The following is a 22048-nucleotide window of genomic DNA, read 5'->3' as shown; positions in this document are numbered from 1 at the left end:
ACCATCCCAAATGAAAATTGAGACCTTGACAATAACGTCCATCTACTCGTGTGGTCTCCTCCCCCTCCACTGTCTCACTTCCATGCGAGGTAAGCATCTGAACTCATGTTCATCATTACTTTGCTTTCCTGTTTATGTAGTTTTATTGCATCTATATATTTTAATTTTAAAGGGTGTTATGTTGTATGTAATCTTTTGGAGTTCATTCTTTTCACTTCTTGTTTCAATTTTGGTTGTCTCTTGATCTGAGGAATTTTTTCCAAAGGTCTCATGATTTTCTTTTAATTCATCCCCATAGAGGGGATTTATGCTTGCCCAGTATTGACGTACAATCAAGTGATTGATCTGGGATCTGTGTGAAAATTTTTTGGCTGATAAATATTCTGATTTAAAAAAATTGAGATATAGTTAACACATACCATTATATTAGTTTCAGGTGTACGACATGATTCGATATTTGTATTTATTTATATGAAATTTTACAGCAATTCCCGGTCAGATCAAAGGCAGAGCACAAGAGAGTTGTAGACTGCCATTTTGGAGACCCAGCAGGCTGTGTGGAGTGAGCAGGGCACTGTCGTGGCTTTCCTAACTGGACCTTCATCTTGTAGATGGGTGTAATCCCAGCGAAACATTTCTCTCTGCTGCCACATCCAACACTGGCCGCTGGGTGTGGCAGCTGTCGTCAGGAACAGGTTGTGGGTAGGTTACCATGATGACTATCCCTCGGAAGGAGGCACCAAGGCAATGAACATTCCTACAGGCCCCTCAGCTAGCTCTTCCACTCCTTTCCCAGGTTAGAATGTGCTTCCAATCTTCAGGGATTTAGAAATACTCTTTACACAGATGGAAACAATAATAGTAACAAGCCATTTCACCAATAACAGTGAGCTGTTTCTTCACAAACCATGAATCTAAGACTAATTATAATTTGTTTCCTAACATATTAACTCTTACCCAGATTCTAGCTGCCATGGTCTTTTCTGCAGAACTTGTTCCAGTCCCTGCATCCTAATCTACATGCGAATTTGAAATTCTAACCTTTCCATTTCTCAACTTCACAGACTCTTTCCCCTGAACTCCCAGTCTTACTACTTTTTTCTTTTCTCCCATCCTACCAAATTCTAACTAAACACAATGAATTGCTATTTACTTATTAGCAAGTTAGACACTGGGCCAGCTGCTCTTTTTGCATCATCTCATCTACCGTATCCTGTTCAATGAGGTAGTAACATTAGTTTACCCATTTTACAGATGAGAAAACTGAGGGCTGATGAGATGAATTTGGCCAGGGTCTGTATCTCTAGTGACTAGGATTAGAACTAGTGTTTTTGTTTTGTTTTGTTTTACTTTTATATTATGACGCCTTTGGCTCTAAGTAAAAGAAAACTTAAAGTGGCCTTAACAATAATGAAATTATTTCATAAGAAGGTTGGTTAAGTCAGAGGCTCAACATTACCATCAAGGACCCAGGCCTTTCTATTCTGCCATCCACCCTGGATGGATTCAGGCTTTGTCCCCAGGTTAGCTTAGCTTTCCACAGGTTTCATGATGCCTGCCACGGTTCCAGCATCACATCCACAGAATTTCTAGAGGCAGGAAAAGACATCATTCCTTCTTGTCCATCTCTCTCTAATTTGTTATGCATCTTTTTAAGAGCAAAGAAACTTTTCCCAGGACACTCCTTCACCCCAGCAGACTTGCCCTCATATTGTCCAGGTTGCCACAAGCCCATGCCTAACCACTCACTGGCAAGGGGAATGGGACTACTATGATGGGCTTAGACTAATCAAGACTCATTCCTATGGCTGGCTCCAGCTTCCCTGAAGTTCCTGACTGCTTGGCAGAATGAAATTAAAGTTCTGTTAGGAAGAAGGGAGACGGGGGTAGGGAATAGGTATGAAGTGTGCAACCAACAGTGTCTGTTACAGAATCCAGAAGTCCAGGTTGTTAGCCTTGACGTACTCCTGCTATTCTGGGCTCTCCCCTCAGCTCCCACCCTCACTCTAGCATATTTCCTGGGAGCCAAGTCCTCTCTAACTCTAGCCCTAAATAACACATACCAAGTGTCCTTGGCAGAACACTGAGGAACGTGAAATGTATTCTTTGGGGCCCTCTTGTGCAATTCCCAAGAAGTCGGTGACACATGCTTGGTTAGCCCAGGCACTGGCACAGTCGGGCGTGGGGAGGACAGCAGAGGCTCTGCGTCCTGGAAAGGTGGACCAGCCTGGCCCTGAACCAGCCGCAAAGTTCGAATCATGCTCCCCTCCCCCCATCTGTTTCCTGGTCTGTACTGCTCTTAGGATCTGAATTGTTTTCTTAACAAATTCTAATTTGCCCCCTCATTAAACCTCAACATTACCTTCATATCTCCTTCTCTTGAACTCCCACAGTGAGAAAACCTGTAACCCCTGAATTTACTAACCATTCATTGATCTCCCGTTTGTGTTAGACGTTTACAGACAATACTAAACAATAGGAAAGGAAATTAAGTTTTAGCAGCTGGGTGCCAGCTGGTAAGTTCTTTCATACACACTATCTGACTTTATTTTTAACACCACCTTGGTAGGTTAGGCTATTTTAACCTTCATGTTAAGAGTTTAGGGATTTCAGGTTCAGAAGAAGCCACCTGCTCAGAGAAGGTAAGGTCGGCTCAAGGTCACAAGCTGTTAGGAGCCCATGGCTGCCTGACTTCACGCCTGTGCCCTTTCCCCTACCCCACCATTCTGGCTTCAAGGTGTTTGTTACAAAGCACATGTGCATACATTAATCTGAGCCTCACAACAGTAGCAGGGTGAATAGCAGCACCTGCATGTCATAAATGAGGATAGTACGGTTCAGAGACACTAAATGACTTGCCCGTAGGCACGTGGGGCACAGCCACGCTGTCTCCTACTGCTCTGCGCCTTGTGCCGCTGTAGAGCGTGCCTGGCAGAGCAGGGCATATTTGTTGAATGGACGATGATCCGTATTATAGTAGTACTTCTTGTCCTTACATGACTGAAAATAAACAATGTCACTGCCTAGAGGTCTTTAGGTTCCTTTTCTCCCTATCACCTCCCCCCTGGGCTTTCCTAGGGACTCCATCACCTTCAACCAAGACTCCCAGAGAGTAGACTACACATCTCCTCAGACAGGTGCTTAGAGAGGGGCTTCAGAAGGGAGGGCCCTCTTTCGAGACAGAGCTCAATGGGCCTGTCAGTCTTTGCTCCCCCACCTCCCGCTTCAGGGCTTCCTTTGGTTCTGCAGCGGCGAGGCTGTACGCAGCCTTCTCCCTGTCCCCAGGTGGCAGGGCTGCCCTTGATCCGGAGTGGACGGACCAGTGAGCCTCTACCCCCGCTGTGGTCCGGGCCCTGACAGCCATCACACTAGTGCCCCCACCCCTCTCTCCTCCCCGAGCCCCGCCTCCTGCCTCTGGCTCGGCCTCCCAGCCCTGGACACAGTCGGCACACACAGCCCAGGAGCTCGGCTCAGAGAAACGAAGGGAACTTCGCCTGGGTTCCCACGGCTATGGCTAGCACCTTCATACCAGGGCTGCACCCTCAGAACCCTCATTATATCCCAGGGTAAGACTTCTACCCAGAGCACACACGTTTGCTTCTGGGAACAGGGGTGTAAAAGGGTGTAAAAGGTGGCAGAGTTGTGCCACCTCGGCCTTGGGGGCCAGGTGGACATTCTGGTATGGGAGGCTTACGGCTGGGATGTCTATGATGTTGGATGGAAAAGGAAAAGCAAGGGAACAGTAGTAGCCGGGCCTGCTATGAAGCTTTGTGTTGTGCTCTCCATGGTAACAGGGTAACAGCGAGGGGAAGGGTTGAAAACCCAGACAGAGAACTAAGAAACACCTGCTCCAAATATATACACAGCTGAGTCCAGAAGAGATCAGGGCTTCAGAGGTCTCTGCTTCTGCCTCTGGGGATGGTGAGGCCGGGGATTCTGGAGGTGAGTGGGTGAGACTTGTGCTACAGGTACACTGGACACTGCCCGCTACTTCGGTTCAGCATGGGCCAGACCTATGGGCAGATGACTGGGCAGCTACTTCGTGGCTCTCCTGGCCTAGCCTGGACCCCTTCCCACCGCACACTTCTGCCTCCCATCCGGCCTCCAAGATCTCCCGAGGGTCCCAGGAAAAGCCTGCCTGTCAGGCGTGGACACAAAAGGCTCAGCTCCAGCATGATCCCTGGGTACACAGGTATGTACACAGGTATGAACAGGTACTCCCCCATCCCAGAACATGGGTCCCACACACTAACAAATCGTCCTTGCCCCCTGCCTACCTAGGTTTTGTACCCCAGGCACAGTTCATCTTTGCCAAGAACAGCAGCCAGGTCTGGGCTGAGGCTCTGAATGATTTCACTCAGTGGTATGGGCGACAGAGGAGTCAGGAGCTGCCAAAGGAGGCCAAGGGAGAGAAAGACGTGGAGGAAGACCAAGAGCCAAAGCTGGAGGCAGAGCTAGAGACGGAAAAGGAGCCAGAGCTGGGGCAGGAGGCGGAACAAGTGAGACCGAGAAGGCTGATGGGGAGTACGAGGCGGGAGTGGGGAGCCTTACCTCTGTGTGGCCAGGTCTGGGGTGGTCATGTGTAGCATGGCTGTGGGACAGGGGATGTGGGCTAGACCGCCAGCTTCACCTCCCTGGGAGCTTGTGTTACAGCCCAGGGGCTGAACTTGATAGCCCTGTTTTTCTTCTATCAACTTCTCCTCAGAAGACTTCCCCTTATTCCATGGATGACAGAGATCCTCGCAAGTTCTTCATGTCAGGTGAGAGGAAGTGGGTAATGACCAAAGGCCTGGGGAGGTGCCCAGGAGGTACTGACTTAGTATCCTCCTCTCCTAGGCTTCACTGGTTATGTGCCCCGTGCTCGCTTCCTCTTCGGTTCCAGCTTTCCTGTGCTCAGCAACCAGGCACTGCAGGAATTTGGACAGATGAAGCCAGGGGGCAGATCCCAGAAGGATCCTAAACATCTCCCCTCACTTTCCAGGACCTACCCTCAGAACCTGGGCCTTTTACCTAAATATGGGGGCTATGTGCCAGGTGAGGACAGCCCCCAGAGGGAGGTTTTGGGGACGAATATTTGTGTGTGTGTGTGTGTGTGTGTGTGACAGAGAGAGAGAGAGAGAGAGAGAGAGATAGTTGGAGGTGGTTTAGGGCTTGGAACTAGTAGATATGGGGGGACCTTGGGTCAGCTTTATCACTGGGCAGAAAAGGAAACTGATGTAGCTCCTAGGGGGTAGTTAGGACCAGATTTTGAAGGATAACTTGGAGGTTCTAGGCAACTGGCTGAGAAATAACTTTTCTATGCCTCTGGCTACAAATGATAGAATCTTTTGGCCACACAGGGTATAAGTTCCAGTTTGGCCGCACATATGGGCATCTCACCCATGATGCTCTGGGCCTCAGCACCATCCAGAAGCAGCTCCTGGCGTAGGTACCTAGACTTCAAGTTCTCTCTTTCCTTTTCATCCTATCCCAGCCATCCTTTTGCAAAGAAGAAAGATGGTCTGGAGAGTGGGAGAAGGCACAAAGAGAGAATGGTTTGGAGGCCGAGCACCTTTTTTATTAATAGGTGTAATAAATAAATAAATAAATACATAAACAGAGCCTGGGCTCCTCCTCCCTCCTCTGACCACCAGGCACTGGCCGCAGCCTACTTACAGCTGGGGGCTTAGGGAACTGGCCCCAATACTGTCACCCATCCTTCTCACCACCTGGCCTAGGGACCCCCACAAATGGGCTTTCTGGTCACCTCCCTCCACAGGGACATGCCTGTCTGTACCCATGGGAGGGCTGGCCAAGATGGGCTGGGGAAATTCTGGCAGCCCAGTGCTGCGTCCCTTCCCTCCTTTCCTGGGGGAAGATCTGGACGAGGTCACTGGGACAGTTAAGGGGGAGTAATTGATACTGAGCACAGGGATATGTGGCCCCCAGCTCTCGGTCTACTCTCTGTAACCAGGCCAGAGGGCTTGGGAAGGGCTCTCAGGCTATGAGTCTAGGGGTTGTGAGGGTCCCTGAGGCCACCAGCATGCACAGGGCCTCAGTTTTGGCTGCTTCCAGGGGTTGGACTTGGAGTTGGGGTCAAAGTCACATAGGCCAGAGGCACCAAGCCAGTGTCAGGGCCACGGCTGCAGCGCAGCCAGTCTCCTCCGGCTGGCCCCAGCACCCGCAGGATGTCTCCCTTGTGGAAGCTCAGCTGTCCAGGGCCTGTGGCCAGATGGTGGCACAGTGCCTTCACCTCGCTGGGGAAACAACAAATGGAGGTCAGAGAAACCCCACCCAGAGCCAAACCCAGCCCCCAAATCCTTCTGCTCCCAGGGCTCACCATGGAGTGCTGGAAGGCAGGGCTGGAGAGTGTGGCTCCTGCAGGCTCTCCTTGGGCTCTGGCTCCCGGCGGGCACCCACTGTTTGCGCCACTAGCTGGAACATGGACTTGTCCAGGCTGAGCCAGTCCGAGGGTAGCCTAGGGGATAGTGGCCGGTCTCTGGCTCTGTCTGTGCCCTGGCTTACAGCAGGCCCCCCTGCCCGTCTGTCTACACCAGGGGCTGTCTCTTACCTGTTTGTGGGCCGGGCCTCCCGCTGAGCCTTTCGGGACCCAAAGAGGTGTCCCCACTTGATGACCCCAGGTGAAGGCTCTAAGGCTCCTTCCTCATTTTCTGCTGGGGGGGCAGTGGACCCCTCCCTCTCCCGGCTGCGCCTCAGCTCAGCCAGTACAGAATCAGGGGGGCTCCCCATCCAGAAGGGCCAGCCCCTCTCCCGGCCAAGCGTCTCCTCAGGGGCAGGGCAGGCCTCAGCTCCCTCTACGACTCCCTCTCGGGGGGGTGGCCCCGCACCTCCTGCCCCTTTCTTTTTCTCACTGCTGCTGCTGCTGCTGCTATTGCTGCCACCCCGGGGGAACCTAGAACCCTCAAGGGATCCATCGATGTAGACCTGGGAGCTCTGCATGAGCTGGTACCACCAGCCAGCCTGCCCACTTCGGGCCCACCTGCCACGCCCTGAGCTCCCAGCTGCCTCTGTCTCCTTCTCTTCTTCCTCATCTTCTCCACCTTCTGGGGCCCCCACACCCTTCACCCGCTCCCCATGGGCCGCCCCATCCATGTCTCCAGGGCCCTCCTGGCCCCGGGAGCGGGCCAGCTGCAGTGTCGAGTGGGCGGACAGCAGCAAGTCCTGGGACACCCGCAGCAGCTCCTTGTGCTGCCGCTGCCGCTGCCCACTCTGCAGCAGCCGGTGCTGGAACAGCAGGTCGAGGCTGAAGGGCAGGAGGGCCAGGGGCTGGAGCAGTAGCAGCAGTTCCTCCAGGAGGCCAGGGCACACTGTATGCGCTGCGTTCAGGAAACCCCACGGCTGGTAGTGGGTCTGGATGATATCTAGGGGAGAAAGAGAGAGGGACTGAGCCACACAGAGAAGCAGAGCCCGGCCTGGGGTGGGCCTGTGAAAGGCAACCTGGGTGGAGCCACTGCGTACTGCTGCACAGGCTGTGTGCCGTGCCACTTAGATGCACTACAGTGTAAACAATGCCTTCTGAAGTTGTGCAGTGCAGAAGCTCCACAATCTTAAGTGGCAGCCGTGAGTTCAGAGGAGAGAGGTTCCTGGCCACCCTGACTCCCAGATTGCCTGAGTATTCCGCTGACTCCAAGGCTCTAACACAAGCAGAAGCTGGGAGAGGACTTGGGTAGAAGTCCAAGCCGTGAGGATGAAAGCTTGTGTGGTTCTCCTTCCCACTTCTAGTATCTGAAAAGACAGCTGTGCCTCCCTCTTTTGATCCTCCGATGTCTGGCCTCTGTTGAGTTTGCAAGACACAGCAGGGTTCTGAGCATTACCTTCATGGCTATAGAGGTGATTAAACCAGAACTCCAGGGACCGGATGCTGTAGGGAGAGAGGTGAAGAGAGTTGAGTCTTGTGTGGATATAGCCAGATGGTAAGATACAAAGAAGACAGATATGGGGGGGTCACGCACAGGGCAGAGGTGTAGGTGAACATCTCCCTGCTATGGCAGTGGTGCTACCTGGTTAATAGGGAGGGGGTGAACATGTGATTCACAAGCCAATCACTTCCTCTTAGAATGGAGTCGGCTTGCCCATGACCCAAGAAGTCAGGGCAGCTGCTGAGTGAGAGTACAGGATAGCTCAGGACCAAAGGGGATAACCTTGGCCCACACTTGAGAAAAGAAGGATACTGTGATGTGGGTGCCAAGGTGAAGTGGGTCAAGCAGGATTTGGAAGCAGTGCTGGAATGGACAGGATCAGGGTTACAATATCCAAAGAAACTGAGAACCAGGTTAATTTCCAAATGAGCCAGATTATAGATTTGTAAAAGCAGAAGACCATGTTGGTGATCAGTACCAGAGACTGATGGGTCTGGTGGGAGACCAGTGACCTACTGAGAGAGGCTGTAGCTAGGTGGGGAGAGAGTGAGCCTGGGCCCTGGCCAAAGATCCTGCAGATCCACCCTTTCTGACCCAGTCGAGGGAGCTGGTTCTTCGGAGGTGCCAGAGCCCGGGGGAGGGGACCGGTGGTTTGTAGATTTCCACACACTCACTTGAGCAGGCCGAGGATGAAGGCGTTGAAGCGCATGGTATGACTGGTGAGCTCTGGGAATTGGCTGACTTTGTTGTACAGGCCGTGCAAGACCTTGGTGGATGGGCCTGGGAGGAAGCCAGAGTTGGAGGTCACGTGCCCAATCCTGGAACCCTAAAATTCAGCCTGGGGTCCCTATCTTGCCAGCCAGCACTTACCTAGTTGTGTGGAAGCCTCAACCACACTCCACGGGGTGTTCTTCCGTTGCCCAATGATGACATCTAGCACAAAGGCCTTGAGCCCGTCCTCCAACACCGCCCGGACCGCAGGGCACAAGTACTTCAGAACCAGGTGGCCTACATTGGGGCTCACAGAACTATTCCCCAGCTTTGCCTGTGGATGCAGTAGGGAAGTACAGGGAATCATCTGGAGCCTGACCTTGGTCCTCTCTGACTCTCTTAGTCCTTACGGTGCTTCTCTTGCGATCCCCATCTCTAAGTACCCAACTCTGAGTTCTAGAGGCAAGAGAGCAAGGGCAGGTGGTAGCAGAGAATAGGTGAGGGTCAGCAGGGTAGAGCTCAGCTCTCCACAGTTTCTTGCCTACCTTTACCCCAGGATCCCGGCTTGTGCCAAAATGGGCCACAATGAGGTCTACAGCTGTGTTAATAGCTTTCACCAGCCCTGCAAGTGAGAATTTGATGTGATGGGTCCCTAATCAAGTCCCTGGGCAACTCAGCTGGGACTGAGCCCTCAGTGGGGAGAGGGAAGGGCTTCCACACACACACACACACACACACACTCACTCACTCTCTCTCTCTGTCCCTGCACACACACCAGGCCCCGGCCTCTTCCTGTTTTTGCTCGGTTCTCAAGCCCCTCCTGTTTTCGCCTCCCTGCCCAGACCCACCTCAATGATTTCATGGTCAAGACAGTCAACATCCTCACTTCCTTGCCCTCTTGCTCCAAACCTGGATCACTCTAACCATCTGTCCTCTCCACTCTGAGAAACCAGGCTATTGGCTATTGTTGGAGAAAGTCCAGCGCTACTCACACCAGTGCCTGGGAGGGGCACTTCTTTGATGTGTGCCTTGTAGCACCCTTTGCTATGCTCTCAAGTTGCCTTGCCAAATCTTGACGCCTCTCTCTCAAGCCCTTGGCACTACTTCACACAGAGAACAGAGGCCACTGGTGATGAATTCAACTTCCCTGTCCATCCAAAAGACAGAACTACATTACAACTATCTTCCTTCCCACCTGCCCTCTCTTAATCCCTTTCCAACTTGGAGGAAGGTGGCTATTCCCCTTCTTGCCTAAGGTTCTTCCCTCTCCCTAAACTCTGAGTCCCCCACTCTGCCTCTGCGAGGGACTTTAGCTTCATCTTTCTCCCTTTCACAGGCTGCTTCTCTAAGGCCCGCAGTTATGCTCAGTCCTCTCCCCATCATCTCACTTAAACAGGTCTGCTAAATAGACTGGTTCCTTGTCAGTCCTTACCTTATAAGATGTTACCATCATGTTTACCCAAACCGCTAGAGCTTGTAGCACTTGAGCTCCCCCAGTATAGCACATGGGAGTCTCCCTCACTATACTTAGCTCCCTGAGGGAGGAAACTAAAACCTGATTCTTAAGCATCTGATAAAGGATCCTTGCTCACTTGCAAATACTCACGATCCACAGTACAAAGACTTCTGCCTCTTGCCCCAGTACCTGTGCTCTCTAATTCCCTCCCAGCACTTGGAGTTCTAAAACAGGGAAATATTCTGAAGGGCTAGATAGTAGGGCAACAGGCACAAACAGGTAGTGATAGCAGATTTCCCGTCCGGAGCTAGGAGTTAATATTCACCTTTTTTCTGAAGGAGATCAATGGAAACAGCCTCTGAGTTGCCATCTGGGGACAGACAGAACTCAGCTGGAGGCTTCTCAGTCAAGGAAAAGGGGTCTTGGAAGTCAGGGCAGGTCAGTGGTAACGGCTTCACTACTTGACCTGAAAAGAAGAGAAAAATCAATCCCAAGCAATTCTCTTTCTGAGTTGCAGCTCACTTCTGTGCCTCATACCCTCTGAGCCGTGTGATTTTTGGGACTGACCCCTTCTCTAGCCCCTCCCAGCTATGGCAGAGCCTGCCCTGGGTTTACTGGGGACCTGGCCCACACACCATTCAGCCGGCAGTTCAGATGGCCAGCAGCACCGAGGGAACCAGGGAACTCAAAGATGGGGTTCCTTCGGGCCAGTCGACCATCCTGTGGCCTTCGGTCTAGGCTCCCTGACAAACCAGGTGGCCCTAGAGGGTTCTTCCTCCTGTATTCCCTCCACTTGAGTGCTTGAGGGGATAGATGGTTGGCTGAAAGCAGAACAGATTAGCAAAAGAGAAAGGAAATAGTTAGAAGACAGCATTTCATACCCACCCAGTGGGCCCATACAAAACATGAGGGTTGGGATGTTAGCCACAGATGCAAACACCGTAACCTCTGACCCCAAGCTGGAGTATAAGAAACCATTCAGTGGGGAGGTAGCTTGCTTGGGGTGGTGTGGGGGGCAGGCACTGAACCTCATACCATTATTGGGCCTGGAAGCCATGCTGCCCTCACCACCTCCCCGGGCCAGGCTCTCTGCCCGGCTGAGGCTAGATCTCCAGGAGCCCAGAGGAGGCAAGCTTCCTGTTCCATGGAGTCGGTACTCAGCCAAGGTCAGTATCTTCTGATGCTCCTTTTGTGGCTGCTGGGAGGTGGCAGGCCGGACAGCAGGAGGACAGGAGCGGCCCCATGGAGGTGGGCTTTCTGTGGCTGTGGTCTGCTCTGGGGGAGGGGAGCACGAAGTGGAGGCAGAAGAGTCGGTGCTGGGCCCAAAGGGGCCGGCACTCCGGATGGGGGAGTAGCTGCCCAGGGGTGACGGCCGTGAGGTTTGTGGCTCAGGCCCAGCTTTCCTGGCACCTCCGCTGGTGGATGCCTGAGACTCCCCTGAAGGAGTGTGGGCTGGGACCTGAGCAGTGGGGGCAGCCAGGGGGGCACGCTGCGGTGCACGGGTGCAGCCCGAGAGGCTGTAGAGCTGGGAGAGGCTGTGGAGGGCCCGGGACTTGGCCAGCTGTTTGGGGAAGTGGTGCTGGAACACGAAGGGCTGGATGGGCAGCGTGGTTGGCCTCTGCTCCTTGCTGTAGCGAAGGACTGGTCGGCTCTCAGCACCACCCCCTGCGGCAACAGGGATGGAGAAGGAATCAGATGAACACTGAAACTCACATGAGGGGAAGACAAGAAGCAGTCAGGAGATGATGCTCCCTGGGGAAAGGGGATGAGAGGGGCAGGACCTGGCTGAAGGAACTGAATGGGGTAGGGGTAATTCAAGTTTGTGGAATGTGCTCCTCCTGTCTTTTGTAAAACTTTTCCTAGTGTTTTTATGATACTGACCTGTCTTGTACCTCTTGACTCTTCAGCCCTTCTTCATTTCCTTGACTTCAAAGATGGGCGTATCTTAAGGCTCAATTCTTATATTTCACTCTACACTTTCTTCCCTGCCTTGTTCACATTCAGACATTCTTACAGGCGACTCCTGAACCCATGGCTTTAGCCCCAACCTTCTTGATCTCTAGATCATTCTGCTTTAGGGTTCTGCTTTCATTTAAGATTTGCCATTTTAAAACACCTCATTCATTCTCCTGATGATTTCCATTTCTGTCAATGGCAGAAATATCATTTTCTCTGTTTCTAAGGCCTAAAGACTTGGAGTTAGTAATATATTTTCAGGGTCAAGATGTTAATTTACTTCAAGCTTTCGCCCATCATCCCCTGTCTCCACTAGAGCCGACACATTTCATTTTTGAGCAAATCTAACCACAATAAAATATTTCTTTACTTGCAGCTAGAATTAGCCCCCTGTCACCCCATCCACCCTACTCCCACTCTTTCATGATCCTGGTATTGGAGCCCCAGAGTCCACATCTGCTCCCTCTACATAGAGGTGTGTTCCCCAGGAGTGGTCCTCTCCTGTTCTTTCAGCCAATCTTCTAGTTAATGTCCCTCAAAACATGGGTCTCACTCCAAAACATGGGACTCACTCACACAACAGGACACTGCACAGAGGGAAAGTCTTTGTGTATGGGCTATGCTGCTAATGAAACAGGGCACACACTGTCAACATGTGAGAGAACACAAGGTGGCGCTATAAGCATCCATACCACCTGAAACCCTGGGTGTGGCTCATTGGCACTCCTGGCTCCACAGTTCTGAGGAAGGAATTAGTATCCGTACTTGAAAGATCTGGGTATTGGAAATTTAGAGATTAAGTCATTCGCCCAAGGTCACACAACTAGAAAGCGGCAGAGCTAGAATTCTGCCTAAGTCAGAGTTTGACTTCAGGGCTAATGTTCTCTTTACCGCATTGTACTACACATGAAATGATATGCTGGATTTTCCTATTCCTCGTCTTTCCCCATTTATTTACTTCAGCGAGTCTTAAGGGGATGGTGACCACAACCCTGTAAGGGAGATGTTTCAGAACCACTCTCAGTGGACATTTTCAGACTATACCCTCCTGCTATTCCCAGTCAGTGATCAGAGAACAACCCTTGTCATTCTCCCTTGCTCACTATGCTCCAGCAATACTTTCTTCTGTCCTTCAACATGCCAAGTTCATTAACATCTCGGGGCCTCTTGTTCTCGCTGAAATTGTCTCATCATTCAGGCATCAGCTCAAGCATCACTTCATTAAGACCTTCTCTGACCACCCCAGTCCCTCTAGCAAGTCATGCTCTCATCACCCCGTTTTATTGCCTTTTTAGCCATTTTTCACTATCAGAAATTATCTTATTTGTTTATGGTCCATTACTCCTTATAAGGGCTCCAGAAAAGCAGGGATTTTTAAATTGTTTACTGCTGTATCCCCAGTGCCTAGAACAGACCCTGGTGCATGGTAGGTACTGAATAAAGATTTGTTAAATGAATGAAGCCTCACTGTCATCCTCGGTTCAGTATAGTCTCACTGCATCCAAATCTTCTTACATATACCAGCTTTAGGAAGTATTTTATTTCCTGTGGCGCTACTGCCCACAGAACAAAGTCTAATCTTCTCAGTCAGGTAGGTGTCCACACCTGCCACACATCAGCTGCTCTCCCCTCAAACGTCCACACCTGCCATGCTCATTGACACCACTCTTCCCCCAACCATTCCCATCTTTAAGCACACTGCTTTTCCTACTGGGAATGTCTTCATCCTCTCCACTTATTTAAATACCAAATTTCAAGACTGAGCTGACGCTGGCTATCAGAGTGGGCCCTCCCAATCCCAGCTTTACTGTATGTACATGCTATGTAGAGTATGTCTGAATTAGACTATCTATTCCTACTCTTTTAAAAATCCTCCCTGCTAAGTTCTCAGGGAGTAAGATCAGGGAAGGGGGAGGGGTGTCTACTGTGGGGAGTGGGTATCAGTTCTACCCTCAGGGAATACAGGGAATAAGTTTTCTCATTTTCTATGTGACAGCCCTTAAGAAAATTGGAGATAGAGACCATATTCACCCAAGTCTGTTCTTCTGTGGGCGACACAGCCTCAGCCCCTCAGTTCCCTCTTAAAATGGAGTGTCCAGAACTTCCAGGTGGGCTCTAAGTGGTTCACAAGGGTGAGGGGGACTATCAACTCCTCCCTTCTCGAGTCTCTAAGTGAATCCAACCATTTTAACTTTTTGGAAGCCCTTCCAAACTGCTGACTCATTCTGAGTTTGCAATCAATTAAATATCCCAAATCAACTCAAGTATAGCTTACATTATCAAAGTTCATATTGGTCCCTGAAAGAACAAAACGTTCTTTCCTGGCTTGGTAAAACCCTTTTGAATCTTGATTCTGCTGCTCAGAATCTCAAAGAGATCTCACTTCTTTTGTCATCATTTTTTGATATTAAAAAAAAGTTGTACAGAATCAAGAAAAAAGCCCTGTGGTAAGTCACTGGAGACTTATGGAACAAAACAGCATCTCAATATGAAAATTCTTGATAGCAAAAACACTTTTAAGGCCTCTCCTCCCATCTCTGACCAGGGCTGCTCTTGCCCTCAGAGTGCAAGCCACAGCATCCCCTGTGCCTAGATATCACCCACCAGACACTGCAATCTCAGAAGAGCGTGGTTCCAAAGGACTCTGGCCAATCCCTGCTGTTTCTGACCCCCCTCTTCCCTAGAGACCCTCCTGCATCCCTTCCCCAAGGGCACCTCCTCTGTGTATGTTTAGGAGTGTGAAGTCTTCTGATAGACTGTGATCTCCCTAACAGGAGAGATAACACCATTTATGATGTTTTAACCCCTTTCCTTTGAGAAGCCAACAGATCAACCTAAGGCTACAGACAGCCAATTCCCCTTTATGGACCTTTCCCCTGCTTTATCTCCCCTTTCCTTCCAAACCTTCTGAGATCTGGCTTCTACCCTGGCCACTCCCAAATGCTGCTCTTGGGATTCTTAAGCCTTAATCCTAGTGATTTCTTTTCAGAACTCATTTGTTGAACCTAACTCTTTTTGAAACGTTCTCCTCCTTTGGCTCCTGTGACTTCACCCTCTCCTGGTTTTCCCTCTATTTTCTTGGCTAATTCTTCTCAGTCGCCTTTGAGGGTTGCTCTGCTCAACCTTAAATCGCTGTATCCCCAGGGCTCTGTCCATCATTCCCTTTATACACATTCTCCCTGGATGTTCTCATCCACTCATAGCTTCAACTACTATTTTTATTCCAATGACTCTCTGATCACAGGGGTCTCCTGACCTCCAGGGAGACATCCTTTCTAATCTACCTTCCACCCAAACAATCAGAGATCTTTCTAAAATGCAAATCAAAACATGCCACTATGCTGTTACAAACCAAAAAATGCCACTTCCCTGATTAAAATCCTTTAATGGTTCCATTCACATTCCACTATGGCTATACTAAATTATTTGCAGTTTCTGGAAAGCATCAAGATACTCTGTGCCTTTGTGATTTTGTACAGACTACCGTATGGGCCTAGAATGTTCTTTTTACGAGTCTCCACGAAGCCTATTCCTAATCATTTCTCTAGACTGTGCTTAAATGTAAACCGTATTAGCACTCCTCTGACATTCTGGTCCGTTTAGCTAACCCTCTCATAGACTAGTACCACACACTGCCATCTCTACATTTTAATTTTGTTTCCTATTCTGTTTCCACCCTTCATCGCAATTCCTTGAGGACAGAGATTGTTCCTCTCATCTATCACCAGCACCCACTTAACACAGAGCTTTTAAAAAATAATTAGTTAAGTGTAATAAAGTAAATAGGGAAAGAGCTGGCCTGGGAGGCTTAAAGGTTAAGTGTCAGGTCTCAGGTTCTTTGAAGAGTGGCTACAATCACTGGTCAAAGAATGACCTTACTGATACCCAGGGTGGTTTGCCTGTTGGACATTTCCCTTAAACACTGCAAATTCCTTAATGTCCAAAATGGAACTCATGCCTTATTCCTTTTCCAGTAAATCTACTTCTGTGTTTGCACTCCCTAACTATGTTATCAACATCTTTCCAGTCATCCAGGCTTAGAATCACAATCTTTTAGGTAGTTCCTTTCCCGATACATCAATCTCTAAGTTGTGCTAATTTTATCTCCTTGGTGTATTTTTTATTCTCCATCCTCCTTCCCCCTATTACAACCGTAGGACATGCTCTGGACTGGAAAGATGATTGATCTAGGCTGAGGAACCTCTAGTGGTATGCGTGGGGTGGTGGGCAGGGCCCTACTACTGAGGAGGCTATGCACACACCCTGGTATTCTCCAGCCTTTAGGTTCCTTACCGTCAGCTCTAGCTCTTGCATCCCTCTGGGTATGGCTGCTGGCTGGGCTCCCTGGGAGAGAAGGCCCTGGATCCATCAGCTGGGCCAGGGGGCCTTGCCCAGCAGCTCTGAGGCCAGCAGGTGGCATCTCATTGGACTGGGGGCCCTGACAGACCTGGGTGGACCAGGGCTCTGGGCCAAGTAGGTCCAGGCCTGGCCCCAAGGGCATGGGTGGTAGGCTATGGCTACAGTGAGTGCCCTCATCTAGTGGGCCCACCCTATCTTGCTGGGTTTCCTGGATGGGTGAGAACTCCAGGGAGGAGTCCCCAGCGCTCACTCGCAGTGGGGGGGAGCCAGAGCCTGCAGCTTTCTTCCGGCCCTTGGCGAGTTCAGCAAAGGAGGTGACCCGCCGAGGTGGGGAACTAGGCCCAGTCAGGGCTGCAGGGCCCTCACTCAGGCGCACTGGGCAACTCAACATGCGTTCCAGTGAGCCCAGGCGGATAGGAGGGCTGCGCTCTAGGCCGCGGTCGTAGCTTCGAGAGCGCGGACGTCCAGCGCTGAGGTTGGGGGGTGAAGTATTAGTGTACACCTGCCCCTCGATCACAGTGGGGCCCACGGGAGCGGGTGCTTCCACTTCGGAGCCCACTGCTTCTTGTTCCTCTGGCTGGACTTCTGGCTTCTGGAACAGGTAATACTCAGAGGGCTGTCTAGGGCCAGGGTCTGGGCCAGGGCCTGGTGCAGGACTTATCTTGGTGTGTTCTTCTGAGCAGCTGGTGATGGAAGAGCCAGCTGGGCTTGGGGATGATTGGGAGGACAGGTCACAGGTGACAAGTTTATAGTAATTCTGTGTGGCCACAACAAGACGGGCCTGGCTCTGGAAGCAGGCTGTGAGGTCAGCCATAGCTGGGCAGGGCTCACAGTGCGAGCGGTAGGAGTTGCAGTTGGCATCAAGCTCAGGAGATGAGGCATGAGGACAACCATAGCCACCTTCCCTCCCTCCGCTGTCAGGGTGGTGGGACTCACAAGACATCTTAGACTCAGCTGGGGAGGGCTGCAGGTCCAGGTAGAAGGCGCTGGGGTCTGAGTGGCTGCAGAAGGAAGAGTCGCTGCAAGATTGCGGGGCAGAGTTGAGATTGGCGTGGGAGTTGCCGTGCATCTTGTTGTAGAGGGTACTGAAGGTGACCAGCACACCGTCTGAGCTGTTGCAGGAGGAGTCGCTCACATAGCCCATGGACTGGTCAGCCGCCTCAGACTGACTGGATGTGCTACTGCAGCGGCAGTGCTGGGGTCCTAAGCCTGAGCATCTGGCATTCCTTGGGGATTCATCTGAACTGAGTTTCCACTCCTGGTCAAAGGAAAAGCCAGAGGTATCACTGGCTCCACCCCCGCTGCCGCTCCCACCAGGGCCCCCATACTCATCCAGCTCCATGGTCTCTGCTTCCGGCTCTGGCCGGCAGCTGTGGCTAGTGCTGCACTGCTGGGCATCCAAGGTGGTCACTGGCTCCTGTTCCTGCCCCTCCACCACTCCAGCCCGACTACGTGTTGCCTCCCATGGCCTGCCCACTCTGGGGCCAGGTGGTGGCAGCTGGAAAGAGGAGGGATGGAAGGTGGGCTGGCCAGCCCCGTGCAGGTGGAAGGACTGCTGGGTGGCACTATCACCAATGCTGTCATCATACAGGTCACCAAGTCCTGGCTCAGCAATACCCTCTTGCAGCAAAAAGGGATTGTGTCGTTTAGGGGCCCCGGGGCCTCTTCCATCCCGACCCCTGTTCTTGGTGCTGTCTGCAGATCGCGCAGATCCCCCGGGAGCAGAATGCAAACTGTTGTATAGCAGGGAGTCGGCTTGTCCCAGGTCTTGATCAGGCTGGGTGATGCCCAGCTCAGGTGGGCAGAAGGGATTGGGTCTTGTGCTCCCGCTACCTGCACTTGCCCCTCCGCAGCATTGTCTGTCTGGGACTTGACAGTGTACCAGGGGGATGTGGTGGACGATGAGGGTCTCTCCAGTCAGCTTTGGGGGACTATCCATTCTGGAAAGTTCGAACAAGGGCATCAACAGCACCAGACACTGCCCCTGGAGCCCAGTGGGGCAGGACACATTTCATCAGGAGAGCTTGGTACCTGGAGAGAGAGGGAAAGAAAGGGAACCTAATGTCACCTTCCCGAAGTCAGGGACATGCCCTTACCCATATCATTCTCAGATGGAGAAGAGCCCAAGAGGAAAAAAGATTCAGAGTCAAGATGGAGCTGGATAATACAGCCCGTCAGGGCACATTTTCTGCATTGCACAGGTCCAGCTCTTGAGTTCCCCTTCATTTTAAGTTCATCATGCATCCACTTGCAACAAAATGCCACATCTGAAGGTCTGGGGTATCTCAGGGACAGCATTTTCTCCTCCTCTTTCTTAGCAGTAAATAACGACTAGTCCTGAGTACAAAAAATGTATGAATAATGACATAACTAAGAAAAAACTGTCTAAGATGCCTGAAAGGGTACTAGGCACTGAGGAGATACAGAGATGTCTTGGACACAGCTACAGCACGTTTACAGATGAGGGGGGAAATCACAAATAATGTATCATGTATGCATAGCAATAAGCTATAATTTTGCAAGAAAAATAAATTTTAATGTATTACGTCATTTGATGCCTATGTCATCTTGGACACCTTTTCTCCTCCTCTGAGCCCCAGAATACCTGTCCCTCTCTGATGGCTGTGGGCTAAAGATCCTCACTCTCTCCACTACTGTATTGGAGCTTCTTAAATAGAGACTGAGTTAGGCATCAGACTACTAGTATGGCTGATGCCAGCCTCTTCCTTCTCAAAGTGGGTAGAGGTCTGTTTTTATCTTTTTTGTATCATTTTAGCACATCAGATAAGGCTTGGCAAACATGAGGCGTAATATATCCTTTTTAAAAATTAATTAATTAATTAATTAATTTTTGGCTGCATTGGGTCTTCACTGCTGTGCACGAGCTTTCTCTAGTTGTGGCGAGCGGGGGCTACTCTTCGTTGCAGTGCGCGGGCTTCTCATTGCGGTGGCTTCTCCTTGTTGTGGAGCACGGGCTCTAGGCGCACAGGCTTCAGTAGCTGTGGCACGCAGGCTCAGTAGTTGTGGCTCACAGGTTCTAGAGCGCAGGGTCTGTAGTTGTGGCACATGGGCTTAGTTGCTCCGCAGCATGTGGGATCTTCCCAGACCATGGCTTGAACCCACGTCCCCTGCATTGGCAGGCGGATTCTTAACCACTGCGCCACCAGGGAAGTCCCCAGGCAAAAAATATTCTTAATATTTATCTAGCTCAGGGTACAGATCTGAAGTGCCCAGATTCTGCCCAGTTTTAGCCAAAACTTTAACTATGAGGGTCCCCTATAAAGTCTTCTCTTCCCAGTTTTACTTCTGATAGGTTAAGGTCAAGTTCTCTACACAGAGCCCATTCTAAGCTTCTCTGGTCTCTTGGCTGGACCATGGCAGAATGGCCTCCTCAAGTTCTAATCTCCTGTGCTACCAAGTTCAGGTCCCAAAAGACTTCACTTGCTCAGACTTCTCCTACCTAATTTCTCCTAATTCATTCATTTCTCTTCTTTTCCTTATCATTCCTGTCATTTTCCTTACCTACCATGAGTCTAAACCCCCTCACTGCCTATAAGTTCTCCATCATTTAGTTGAACCCATATACCACCAATTTTTTAAAGTGCAACTCATTTAGATCACAGGATCAGAGCTCTTCATGTGGAGTACAGTAAAGAGCCAGGCAAGTCACACATGCTCAAGGACATGAACAGGCAACACACAAAAGAAAAAATTCAAATGGCTAATAAATACATGTGCAAGGGACACTATTAAATATATATTTTTGTATTAAGTTAAATTACATTAAAATTGAAAAGCAAGTATTTACCTTCTTTCTTCCTCCTTTCCTTTCTGAGAGGAAGGCTCCTCTGTTGGACTTCCCAAGCCTTTGTGTGTTGATTGAGGTAAGGAGTAGATATGCAGAAAGGCAGAAATCAGAGAGGCTAAACTGAGCCACAAGGCTAAGAGTTACAGAAGAAAACATGGGAGTAAATGCATTATTTTAGATTAAGATTAAGATTGGATGCTTTCTTAGATAAGATACCAAAAACACAAGTGATAAGAGAAAATAGATAAGATAGATTTCATAAAAATCAAAAACCTTTCTGCCTCAAGGGAGACCATCAAGAAAGTGAAAAGACAACTCACAGAATGAGAGAAAATATTTGCAAATTGTGTATCTGATAAGAGTCTTCTGATTAGAATATATAAGGAACTCTTACAACTCAACAATAAAAAGTACATAACCCAATTAAAAACTGGGCAAAGAACTTGAATAGACATTTCTCCAAAGAAGACATACAAATGATTAATAAGCACATGAAAAGATGTTCAACATCATTAGTCATTAGAGAAATAAAAACCACGATGAGACACCACTTCATTCCCACTAAGATAAAAGGCAGTAACAAATGCTGGTGAGGATGTGGAGAAACTGCAACCCTCAAACAGTGCTGGAGCCATTGTAAAATGGTGCAGTCACTTTGGAAAAACAGTCTGGCAGTTCCTCAAAATGTTAAACATAGAGTTACCATATGACTTAGAAATTCTACTCCTAGGTATATACCCAAGAGAAATGAAGACGTATGTTCACACAAAAGCTTGTATACAAATATTCACAGCAGCATTATTCACAGTAGCCAGAAAAGTGGGAACAATTCAAATGTTCATCAACTGATGAACAGATAAACATAATATGGTATACATAATGGAATATTATTTAGCGATAAAAGCAATGAAGTACTGACACATGCTACATACAGCATGACAGAATCTCGAAAAGGTAAGTGAAAGAAGCCAGTCATAAAAGGCTTCTTTGTATGATGTTATATGATTCCATTTACATGAAATGTCCAGAATAGGCAAATACACAGAAACAAAAAGTAGAATAGTGGTTGCCAGGGACTGAGGGACTGGAAGATGGGGAGTGACTGCTAATGGGGATGGAGGTTCTTTTCGGGGGTGATGAAAATGTTCTGAAATCAGACAGCGGTGATGGTTACACAAGTCTGTGAATAAAATGTGAATTATGTCTCAGTTTTATAAAAGAGTGGATTTTATGGTATGTGAATTATACCTTAACAAAGCTGTTAAGATATAATTTTTAAGTAGGAAAAAAGATTAAGGTCTATGGGAAGAGGGACGGGAACCAGTGTTTAGCAGTGGAGAGGAGTGGGTATTTGCAGAGACAAGATGAGAAAAAGAAAAGAGAGGAACAGCTGCCTTAAAGTATGGGATTTTGTAGAGAGGGAAAAGATAAATTTTAGGAAGTTTTGCTATGAGGTACGTGAGATAATTTCCCCTTCACTCCTTCCCATCTCTTCTCTTCCTTTGCCAAGAAAACTTTGAACTCAAATATATAAGCCACAAGGATAACAGAAAGTTGGGAACACACTAAAATTCCAACAATAATCAGTTTTAAAAATACAGAACAGGGACTTCCGTGGTGGCGCAGTGGTTAAGGATCCGCCTGCCAATGCAGGGGACACGGGTTCGAGTCCTGGTCCGGGAAGATCCCACATGCCGCGGAGCAACTAAGCCCATGTGCCACAACTACTGAGCTTGTGCTCTAAAGCCCACGAGCCACAACTGCTGGGCCCGGGTGCCACAACTACTGAAGCCTGTGCGCCTAGAGCCCGTGCTCTGCAACAAGAGAAGCCGCCGCAATGAGAAGCCCTGAGAAGCCCACGCACCGCAACGAAGAGTAGCCCCTGCTCACCACAACTAG

The 22048-nt window shown here is 49.8% G+C and overlaps 2 protein-coding genes across 4 annotated transcripts in view; one reads left to right on the top strand and one right to left on the bottom strand.

Annotated features, from left to right (window-relative positions):
• The first annotated feature begins 3510 nt into the window (after positions 1–3510).
• On the top strand, positions 3511–5428 carry CIMIP2B (ciliary microtubule inner protein 2B). The gene is made up of 6 exons (XM_060100953.1): positions 3511–3566; positions 3969–4192; positions 4282–4499; positions 4709–4760; positions 4837–5034; positions 5340–5428. The coding sequence occupies exons 1-6, from the start codon at positions 3511–3513 to the stop codon at positions 5426–5428; spliced, it is 837 nt and encodes a 278-aa protein (XP_059956936.1).
• Positions 5429–5535: 107 nt separating this feature from the next.
• Positions 5536–22048, bottom strand: part of RUSC2 (RUN and SH3 domain containing 2) — a 60490-nt gene continuing 43977 nt past the window's right edge. For 2 of the 3 annotated variants that reach the window (XM_060100951.1, XM_060100950.1), the window contains exons 2-12: positions 16276–18372; positions 11062–11691; positions 10662–10847; positions 10352–10492; positions 9116–9192; positions 8730–8904; positions 8534–8639; positions 7815–7861; positions 6551–7361; positions 6320–6457; positions 5536–6236 (exon numbers count right to left, since the gene is read on the bottom strand). In XM_060100951.1, coding sequence (XP_059956934.1) covers positions 6035–6236; positions 6320–6457; positions 6551–7361; positions 7815–7861; positions 8534–8639; positions 8730–8904; positions 9116–9192; positions 10352–10492; positions 10662–10847; positions 11062–11691; positions 16276–18304 — 4542 coding nt within the window. In that variant the 5' untranslated portion in view covers positions 18305–18372 and the 3' untranslated portion in view covers positions 5536–6034. Of the gene's footprint in view, positions 6237–6319; positions 6458–6550; positions 7362–7814; positions 7862–8533; positions 8640–8729; positions 8905–9115; positions 9193–10351; positions 10493–10661; positions 10848–11061; positions 11692–16275; positions 18373–20149; positions 20208–22048 lie in introns of all 3 variants that reach the window. The other variant, XM_060100952.1, reaches the window with a different exon arrangement.

Source organism: Mesoplodon densirostris, chromosome 6 (assembly GCF_025265405.1).
Source record: "Mesoplodon densirostris isolate mMesDen1 chromosome 6, mMesDen1 primary haplotype, whole genome shotgun sequence".
Classification (NCBI taxonomy): Eukaryota; Metazoa; Chordata; class Mammalia; order Artiodactyla; family Ziphiidae; genus Mesoplodon; species Mesoplodon densirostris.
This window is presented reverse-complemented; position numbering and strand designations above follow the sequence as displayed.